The 10,488-nt window shown below is 41.6% G+C and overlaps 1 protein-coding gene across 2 annotated transcripts; it reads right to left on the reverse strand.

Annotated features, from left to right (window-relative positions):
* Window positions 1-5,288: 5,288 nt before the first annotated feature.
* dhh (desert hedgehog signaling molecule) lies at window positions 5,289-9,865 on the reverse strand. Of its 2 annotated transcripts, XM_077716404.1 has the most exons (4): window positions 9,662-9,865; window positions 9,208-9,568; window positions 6,381-6,642; window positions 5,290-6,295 (listed from the first exon to the last, which is right to left on the reverse strand). In XM_077716404.1, the coding sequence occupies exons 2-4, from the start codon at window positions 9,505-9,507 to the stop codon at window positions 5,520-5,522; spliced, it is 1,338 nt and encodes a 445-aa protein (XP_077572530.1). In that variant the 5' UTR covers window positions 9,508-9,568; window positions 9,662-9,865; the 3' UTR covers window positions 5,290-5,519. The 2 variants fall into 2 exon arrangements, with proteins under 2 accessions (XP_077572520.1, XP_077572530.1); XM_077716394.1 differs by having other exon boundaries at window positions 5,289-6,295; window positions 9,208-9,865.
* Between the last annotated feature and the right edge of the window lie 623 nt (window positions 9,866-10,488).

The raw sequence follows: 10,488 nt of genomic DNA on the forward strand, positions 1-10,488 counted from the left end.
ACAGAAGAAATGGTAATTGCCTGTTGGCTCGGAGTCGCTTTCGTCGCAGTTGGATTTCTGCTCTTCCATTCCCCAAGATGACTTTGACCTCCTTGACAGAGATCTGTGGTGTCAGAAGGCAAAATGGTCCATATTAATTAAATGAAGTTATTATTTTCAAAGTACGTCAATGACCGGGAAATATATATCTGTTTTGTATAAGTCATGACAGGAATATATGTAATATATGTATGTATATGTCTCGTGTACAAGTCAATTGCACTAAAGATAACACAATGACAAGAACAAGTTGAGTGTATCTGATGCTAGCTTTCAAAATCAAGCAAAAAGTTTTGGAAAAAATAAAAACACATTTATTACACACAAAGTGCAATAATCCTGTTTTACAAACAGAAATACAAACACTGCAAGCTCAATCCATTCCAAGCACTTTATTTAAACACACCATTTTCTACAAAGCAATGTGTAGTGGCATAATTCATTGACTAACATTGGCCATAACGCAATCGACCCTGTGTGCAAATTGGGACATTTTAGCGCAGCTTTCACAGGAACTCCCCATCAGTAAGAGAGGAATTAACACATTAAGTGCTTATTCACAAACATATACTAAACATGTTAGATGACAACGCACAGAAAGACAGAACGCCTGACAACTTAAGGCAGAGTTTGAAATGTGTGTATCTATATTTATAGCGACTAAACGTGAGGTTACACAAAGAAAACACAACTTCCGTGTTGATAACTTCCTGTTGCAGCGCTGTTGTTGTCGTGCGGATCTACAGTCGCTCACAACACAGTTCCGCTCGTAGCTTTACCTCGTCGACTAAGTACAGTAGATCTAAAGACTGCCTCGCCATTGTTTCAACAACATAACAAATACCTAGTATCACGGAGCCATGTCCTTGATCGCATTTAGACAGAGTCGGACATTCTGCGTGCCCTCAATGTCGACGGAAAGCGATTTACAGTACTGATCTCCGATCCAGCGTAATAATAACATGGCAGCGCCGCCAATGTGGGCTCGTATGATGTTAATCTCCCAATGTCAGAAAAGAGACCAAATGAATGTGCGCGATATAGCCACGCTAGTGTGTTCTGCAACTTCCACGCACTAGTCGGTAAGTTAGAAGTAAAAATGTATAATGTGTTGCCATTTCCACACATATGCGCGTTTTGTGAAGCAATTGGAAGAACAACTCGGCTGTTGGACGGGTGAATGAATACCTTTCACGTGTGTCACGTATAGAAAATACAACATCTAAATCATTAAACACTTTCATAATAATATACATGTGTGGCTGTGTGTATACACAACACAAGGTGCGCATTTAAGCGACATTTTTTAAGACTAAAAAGAAAAACAAGACACCCGGAGCTGTTTTGATTGACGCCATTTGATTAAAAAAAATTAAAGGTGAACAATGGAGTAAATTTAGTGGATGACCGTAATGGGACGTCGTCTTCAACATACATGTGACAGTCGAAACACTACAATAACAGTAGCTAGTGAACCGCACATCTAGTTAATTCATGAGCAAATACTTAGTTAAGGAAATGTATTCGATGGTGTCTCGCTAAAGTGGTGAGTGATGGCAAAATAGCGCCCTATTAGCTCGGTTGACACTGAAAGTAGGAAGAATTTAACTTTGGTGATCTTGGATGCTTCTATTGTGTTGATAATCGCAAACAACATATGCATCTCGCTGCCATGCCTGAGAAAAAAAACCCTCATACAGTTCCATAATAATAGCAGTATGAACCAATACTCAATGTAAACACCGATTTGAGGGCTTCGTAATGCTCCAGCAAATAGTCTAGACCATATCCCTGGCGACGAACTGAAACGGAAAAACGACCAAGCATCGATGGTGACGTAGCAGCCAAGTGTCCCGAAGAGCAAAAACTGCGAAAACTACGCTCAATCGCATGCACAACTGCAATCACTTCTGTAAATGACGCCCATTAACTTCGACTAGAATCCTCCGGACATCGTTAGCGCATAACACGACTCAAGCCCAAGTAAGCGCTCAGGTAACAGGGCTAGTTCTCCAGCAAGTAGACCGCGCCATTTGCTACAAGCTAACAGCTAAACGCTACCGAGATGGGAGCCAACATTACCCGGTCTAAGGTCAGTGTTAGAGTGTCTCTATTTACGGCTAGCACGAGAAGTTGAGAAAAGTCACAATGGACGGGACTGACCTTACGAAAACAAAAGCGTCTCGTCATACATCAGCACAATCCAAAGAGCCACACGGCAGCTTCCCGTAACGCTTGTGGTCGCTTCATTTTAATGTACCGGACTAACGCTGCGGCTAGCCGGCTGGAGCGAGAGAGGGAGAGGGTGGGGGAAGTGCATACAGGCGGAAGGAAGGCTGCTGCTGAGTACCGAGCTCAGCTCAGCTCACTACTCTACTAGTACTGTGTACACTTTTAACACGACTACGCGGCGATCGCTGGGTTACGCCGGCTCATGAGCGCTTCCATTCGGTGCCCGAAAGCGCGCAACCAATCTGGGTGGGAACGGGGATACACCGATGCCATGAGATATCTTTATACCAATCGAACCCCGGTCAATGTTTCCTCATCGCCGGGCAAGTGGATGTAGCTTGAACGCTAGCAGTGAGCCGCAGTCGTGTTGTGGAATCCGACTCGCAAGATCTGCACAGAATCGTGAAAACACACCTTCATTTGGATTGGTTTATGATTTACCAATATTCTGTGGTGTAGGAGCCACTAAACATTGTGCGGGTGTCTTTTTTCCAATTGTAACACTTGGCAAAACTGCTCAATACTCAAGCGCGTTCTTAGAATCGCCAAATTGTTAATATCATTGGTACGAAACGAGTGTTAAGTGTGTTGACGTATACAAAATGAAGCTGCTGTCGTGCTTTGTTTATCCTTTCCTGCCCGGTGCTTGTTGGCAGGCACAGCGCGGAAACATGGAGGATATTAACACCCGATAGTAGTGGAGGTCGTTACATTTTTCCTAAGCATGGAAGCCATTTTCATTAGGTTGTTATAATAGCAGGAACAAGATGAGACATGAGCGTCGTCGGCTGTAGTCTCGGATCACCCTGTGGTCATATTTGTACAATTTTATGTGTTAAATTCCAGCTAAGAGAATTAATTTACATTCTGAATGATTTCCGTGCAGAGTGCGCCGTTTTTGTGCAGTTTGACCGCATTTGCGTGCGCTCTCAATTCAGTCATGAACAACAACAATAACACCAGATTCTACAATTTAACACAATTTCCACACGTTTGACAATAAAACCAATGGTCCTCAACTATAAAAGGTCTAATTTGGTGTTATAAATTGCTTTTACAAGGTGATCGCACACAAGGCAAACGTCATCGTTATTAATTATGTCAACTTAATTAGTTTGATTTGCCTTTACCAATGAAGGTAGAAATACGGAATACTTGTGTGCTGTGTGGGATTGATCTGGGATTTGAACATTCCACTTTGCACTCGTGCGCGTGTGCGAAGACCTCTGTGTGACCCTAAAGTGGAAAAAAGAATTAGGGTAAACTATTACAGTGATTTGTAGTGTTTAATCCATACCGAATCAATACTTTAGTAATGGTAATAGTAACAATACTCATCGAAATTCAGTAATACCTAATGAAAACCGTGCAAAAATGTTCTTAAAAAGCATCACACTACCCAAATGCTACTTCATATTTATTATAGCAGTATAATAAATACAGTACGTTATTTCATGGTCAGAGGAGGTTTTCGTTTAAGAATAAAAGGTTGTATACTCTGCTCCCCGCACAGGATTAGTTTACTCCCTATTCAGATTTAGCAAAATTGGATTAGATTTTGTGTGTGCGTTTGGGGTGGTTAGAGGACAGGTTGATTGGCCAATGGCTGTAAATAGAGGCTGGTATTAAGGGCATTCAATTCCTCCCATTCGTCGACCAGCAGCAGAGTGCCTCCTTTCCCATCTGTCTCCTGCAACTCAAGGATAATCCCTCAGAATACCTCCACAGATGTTTTCAACACAGCATGAATTGGGAGGATGTGGAGACAATTTGAAGCATCCATGTTCAATTTTTTTGGTATACATTTGCTTTTAGCCCGATCGGACTGTGTGTGATTTCATTTTGCAGGTTTTGTGCTTCGGTGACATCAAATTTCACTGTTTCACAATCATACATAAACAAAAGATTCTCTCAATGACACTAATGCTACAGCAGTGTTCCTTCGCGTAATTGCACAAAGAGATGTTTTTCAGTCAGGGGGCAAGCTTTTGTGAGACCTCCTAGGTAAATAGGTTAAATATTCCTTATTTCTTCTTAAATAAAACATTCACTTACTTGATGCAAATACATTCACATGATTTGTTGAAGTTGGAGGTCATCGGCAACATGTAGCATAGAGAAAAAAAACTCATCGAGAACAAGGCAACGAGGCCAAGCAAAGGCAAGAAAAGGAACTTATGACAGAAACTGATTGAATAATTAAAGTATTGTACTAAACAAAAGCAATTCCACATGTATATATTTAACTACTGTGTTATTCATACACTGTATGCTTAATAATTTAGGAAGTGGACAACTCCGAATGAGCTTGCCTGATGCTTTGGTGCTCCCAATTTTCGTGGGAGTGGAGGAAGAATGAAGAGGTCAGCTAAATAAACGTATATGTATATATGAAACTCATATTAATATCAGCAAGATAGTAAAAAAAATAGTTAATCGCACAAGTCTTACACTAAATGTTAACAGCAAGACAAGTTATATAGTCAACAATAGTGTTTTTACCCCTGATTTAAAGGAACTAACCGTTTACCCACCTTAGATCTTTAGGTAATTTGTTCGACAGTTGAGGAGTAGATACCAAGGTGGCCATTCCTGTTTGGTTCTTGTTCTTGAAATGCAAAATGAACTAGTTCCAGCTGACATAGGAAACAAGCAAATCAAGCATGTATTCAGGTTTGGGGCCATTTTTTTGTAGGCCAACAGTAAGATTTTATATCCTTTTACTCACCGGTGACAAGTATACTTACTTCATGGACCATTTAACTTGTATTTGAGAGGACTCTGGCTTCAGCATTTTGATTGAGTTTATAATAAAACCTGTAAATACAGCATTGCAATAGTCCAATCTGCTTGAGGAAACGAATATATGCATATTTTTTGGAGAGAAATCCCATTGTTCTGGTTGTTGTTTTTTTGGTGGTAATGGGCAGATTCATTGGAAAACTTTAGCTGGCGGTTGAAATTCAGATCGGAGTAAATAGTGTCAGCAAGTTTCTTTAAAAACAACAATGGGAAAAATCATTTTCTCGTTAATTTACATTTTAATGTTCGGTGATAATAGGTGAGGACTTACAATACATTTGGTGCAAAGGTGAAAATATGAAACATATATTACATTTCAAACAGTATAAAAATATACAATCTGTTGATTTGGGGGAAAAAATAGAGATATAAAATGTCCATATGATGTTTATATTCATAAGATAACATGTTAGTTCTTGTGCTGTCAAAATAAAAATACTAGAATTCTAAGAATGAAAAGAGTTTGAGTCTAAAATAACAGATCCCAATCTGTACAATACTCGAGCATACCAATGAACATTCGGTGTCTGATTAAGCAGTTTCCCTTTCTTTTCAATTCTCCAAGCATCATCATCTTCCTGATGTCTGATCAGAGAATTCGCATCGAAACACGCCTTACCATGAAGCGAGGTTGTGTTAGTGCAAGTCGTCTGCTCCTGCGTCGAGCCTTCTCCCCAAAGTAATCGCTTGAATGAGGAGATAAGTCGCAGAGGTCCAAACGCCCAATGGGCTAACGTGTGCCCTTCCACAAGCGCATAGCTGGACACCAGCACTCCGCCAACAAACAAAGTTCCATCTTGTGTCAAAGGTGCATACACTCCCACAGTCTCTTGTAGTGAAAGGGAAGTGATTCGAGACGGACGTATCTGACCGTCTGATCGGTGAATCAAAATACAATGTTGGGCCCTGGCTCTGCTGGCAAATCGCGCTTGATACTTACTTTTGTCCATTTTGCAGTCTTGGTCTAAGAAAACGAGATGATTTGGCGTGACGGCCAATCTATAGCCGTCTTCTGTCTCCAGAGACAGAATGGTGACCCGGGCTTCCACATCTCGGTGCAGAAAGCACAAGATTGAACTAAATACTATTTGGCCCGTCGTAGACAAGGCCATCACTTTGTCTCCGAGATTTAGTGATGACATACTCTTCTCTCCTTCTCCAGCAACATTTACCCGAGCCCAGCCGGGGAAACAGCCCCCTTTTTCCACCGCAACTGAGTGATCTACAAACAGACACGAGTCCAAATGAGTGAAAGGCTTGCGGTAAAGAATTATAGCAAAGGAAAGGATGCCTTTCTTAATTCTTACCAGCTTTTACAGAGCAGTGAATGTGATATTTGGACTCATAGTGGACCCAGTCAAAGCCCGCCTCCACAGCCAGCTGGGCGAGCAGGCCATATTTGTCCGTGTCTCTGTCATCTGTCGTGATGTCTACAGCTCGACCTTCATAATGCAGAGATCCAGTAGGATGGTGACCATCCTCGTCCCAGGCCTCTGTCACCCGGAGGTGCACCCCTGGCCACTGGTTCATCACTGCTATGGCCAGTCTGTTCAAACACTCCTTGCAGCGCTACAAAAAAAAAAGAATCAAAGCATAGTATAGGTTTTTTTTCAGAGCATAAATCTTAAATTATCTAAAAAGAATACTTTAAAAATTGAACCCCTGAACACAAATTGCTTTTATCTGAGTTTTAATTGAAGCTCTCTGCTGTGTCACTCTTTTTGTGCACTAGAGGGCACTAACAGATGGAAATTGTTGAAATGACAGATTTTAAACTAGCAGTCCACGTTTGATGGCTGGTGCAATGATAATGGTCATAATTTCCAAACTTCCATTCATTTTAGGGTTTCTTGTTCAAAACACTGAATGCCTTGCAGCAATTGATATGATGTTTCAACTAAACAATGTACTGATTCTAGAAAATACTGTTACTGTTGCTGATTTCTTAAGCACAAAACTACTTGTTATCATTTAATAGCCTGGTACAGATAACTGCAGTATGTGAGCAGAATACACATGCATTCAAGTGTGCAAAACCACCATTTCAACAGTTGGCGTGGTGGACTTATTTGTCCGGAGGCACATGAATGCCTCCTTTCCTCAAAATATCGTGATATGATAAAATGGCTACAGTAGCGAATTTGCTGCATTCCTTTGCATTTCTCAACAGGGTGACAGAATAATCAAGGCCATTCTCTGCTTTTGCTGGCTCTCCCAAGCATGAATTTCAGCCCAGAGAGACATTTGCTTAGAATTGTGACTCCTGTGGCTCTGTGGGCCAACAAATTTCAGCCTCCCAGCGTAGTGTAGCTCAGGGATGGGCCGAGTCAGTTGGATGTCAAAACCGTCTTTCATATTGAGACCCCGAGCCAAGCCGCAATAATGTTTCATTTTTGTGAAACTGAATTTTACAGAGATGCAAAGAAAAATAAATAAAGGGAACAGACAGGGTTTTGCAGGAACAGAAAGGTGGAATGAACATGTCAAATGTTTATTATTGTACTGTATAAATATTGCAGCACAGCTACCCAATGGTTCTTACACCTGATTTCTGATTTTGGTACGAACAGTATGACTTTCATTCCCACTCGGTTGGGGTGTGAATGTGTGCGTGAGTTTTTGGCCACTCTGCGATTGGCTGGCGACCAATCTGGGGTTTCCCTTGTCTGCTAACCAGGATAGCCACAGTTCCCCCCGTGACTATTGTGAGGATAAGTGGTGTGCAAGATGAATGAATATTGCGGTTCAGTCATGTAGCAAGTTTGGCTTTTGATAAAAAATCTCATTCATGATCTCCCTCATCTCATTTTCTGAACCGCTTTATCCACTTTAGGGTCGTGGGGGTGCTGGAGCCTATTCCAACTGACTCCGGGCCAGAGGTGGGGGACACCCTGAATCGGTGGCCCGCCGATTGCAGGGTACAAGGAATCTTATTCATCATCATACAAAAAATACTTTTAATATGGACGAAAACAAATGTTAATTTCCTGATATTTATTTTTCATCTTTGTGATCTGGTCAAATAAGTACCTGTAATATTGAAAAATACAATTGTCAATGTTAATTTCCTGATATTTATTTTTCATCTTTGTGATCAGGTCAAATAAGTACTTGTAATATTGAAAAATACAATTTTTGATTTTGTTCTGGTCTGATCTGATTATCAATAAAATCAGTACAATATTTGCTACAACACTACTGGAATGATTCTGAATATCATGAAGATATGAATTGATTCTTTTGATAACAATGCAATAAAATCATGAGCCTTTGATTGAGTAGGACAATGTTTGGTGCACATTTAAGCTTAATTAGTTGCTGAAACATCATCAGAATCATGAGAAATATGCAGGTTAGCTCCAAGATGGCTTTCCCCACTGCATGCCCTGGTCTTAAAAGCAATTGACCTAATTGAAGGTGTCTCAAAACAAAGGAAGGAGTTCTGGAAAAAAATGCAGTGGGAGAAAGAGAGCCAAGCAGTTGGGAAAATGTATTGGCATGGACTTCGGAATGTGACAGCAAATGGTGAGAAAGAGAGGGACAGAAAGCAAACTAGATACATTTCCCCCCAATGCCATTGAAGAGAGGCGTTTCATTGTCAAAACTACAATACTGGCTTTTCCAACGGTGCCATTACTTCAGCGGGCGAGAATTTTGTATAGGCGACCTCTCTCCAAGTGACACACAATGAGCGTCTTACATTTGGGCAAAAAAGTGGGCATGAGAAGGGCACACACTACAACCAAGGATATTCATTGCACTGATTTACATCCCAAACAAGCAAAACGAGCTGCAGCATCAATGGGATGGAAATGATCGCTTCCCATGATCCCACTGTGTACGAGCGCGTGGGAAAAAGTACCCCCCCCCCCTCCCCAAAAAAAAAAAAAACGTTCAAGTTAACTGAGCCAAATGTGAACTTCTGTATTAATATGCTAATATGATGATTGTGACACACCTGTCATCACAATATATACACATCAAGGACCCTCTTTCTTGAATGGGAATTTGGGTAACTTAATAATGTAAGAATGTTTTTTTGTATATTATTTTTCATTTTATTATTATTATTATTTGTTTTCCTCTTTGATATCATGTGAACGAATGGATTGTAAATGCAACAGACAGTCTCACCTTACTCATGAAGCGGTCAGCGTTGGTGTTTTCCTCATCTTTGAACACAACATCCGGGTTGTAGTTGCACACCAGCTGATTGAAACGCTCCGAGTTCCTCGTGATTTTGCCCTCTGCCCTTCCGCTGGCCCCCAGGTTGTTCTCGGAGAAGTTGGGGAAAAACTGCTTGTAGTGCATTGGCGTCAGTTTCCTGGGCCTGGACCGGACGCCGTAACCAGGGCCCGGCCCACATCCCTCAGCCAGGCTCAGGCAGGTCCACAGGGCGAGCAGGAGGAGCGCCCAGCCGGGCTGCTTCTTCATTTGGGAAGGCTTTAAACTTCAGGTAGGGGTCGAAGTTTGGTCCATTGCAAAGCACCGATTTCTTGTGTATGAAAAATCAATTCATGTTAGACATCCTTATTGCATATTTGCTGATTTAAAGTCCCCTTCTACAATTCATGTCATCATCTTCTACCTGTCATGACGCACGGCCGCTTCTCCACACAACTTGTGCCCCAAAATCAGCCCTTAAAATCCAAGCTGTCATCCTCCTCTTATTTATCCAGCGTCCACCCGGGTGTTGTCGCGGCGCTCGTCCATGACCACCTTGCTTGCACCAGCCATTGGGTCTTATTAAGAGTCCCGAGCCGATTGCCCTCCCTCCCTCTTTTCCTCCTGGCCCGCTGGGACAGCACACGCCTCCAATTCAAGTTTTGAAAGGACATAAGATTGAGTCGACTTGTGCTAACACAATGACAGCACTCCACCCCCGTCATCCTCTCTCTCTCTCTCTCTTACAACATAGTAGATATCAGATCAGGACATTAGACGCTCAGTGACAAGGTGACAAGGGTGGAAGAGTTTCAAAGCACTTATTGGCCTCATTAATCAATAACCAGGAAAGACTCGTCAAATGTTCAGGAGGAGGGAAAGGACGGGGGTCAAGTGTATCTGTTATTAATAGACTAACTTGAAAGTTAAATGTGAAGGTCAAGTAGAGAAAACAAGTGTCCAGCCTTGACACCCCAAAAAGTCTTCCTTACTTCCTGTGTTTGAGGAACCAAGTTGGTGCCCCCAAGACCTTTCTGCTGAAAACATTGGAAAACAACATCTTATTTTTATCCACGTCAGAACAATAGCAGGGGAGAGCCCTTAAATGGGGGTGATAATAATGCGAGAAAGGAGGAGAGTGTAATCATTGGCAGTCTCAAAGCTCTACAAAAAGTGCCTTGAGATACAAGTGATGGTGCTTGTACCTCATATCGTGAATGCTCAAGCCAGTATTTATATTAAACATGAACC

This window comes from Stigmatopora nigra, chromosome 1 (assembly GCF_051989575.1).
Source record: "Stigmatopora nigra isolate UIUO_SnigA chromosome 1, RoL_Snig_1.1, whole genome shotgun sequence".
Lineage (NCBI taxonomy): Eukaryota > Metazoa > Chordata > Actinopteri > Syngnathiformes > Syngnathidae > Stigmatopora > Stigmatopora nigra.

What these genes read in the sequence shown, in the direction of transcription:
- dhh (XM_077716394.1), bottom strand. Translation starts at nt 9,507, where the DNA reads ATGAAGAAGCAGCCCGGCTGGGCGCTCCTCCTGCTCGCCCTGTGGACC. An exon ending in CTGACCGCTTCATGAGTAAG is followed by an intron (nt 6,643 to 9,207) that starts GTGAGACTGTCT and finishes TTTTTTTTGTAG; the next exon opens with CGCTGCAAGGAGTGTTTGAA. An exon ending in TCACTGCTCTGTAAAAGCTG is followed by an intron (nt 6,296 to 6,380) that starts GTAAGAATTAAG and finishes GTCTGTTTGTAG; the next exon opens with ATCACTCAGTTGCGGTGGAA.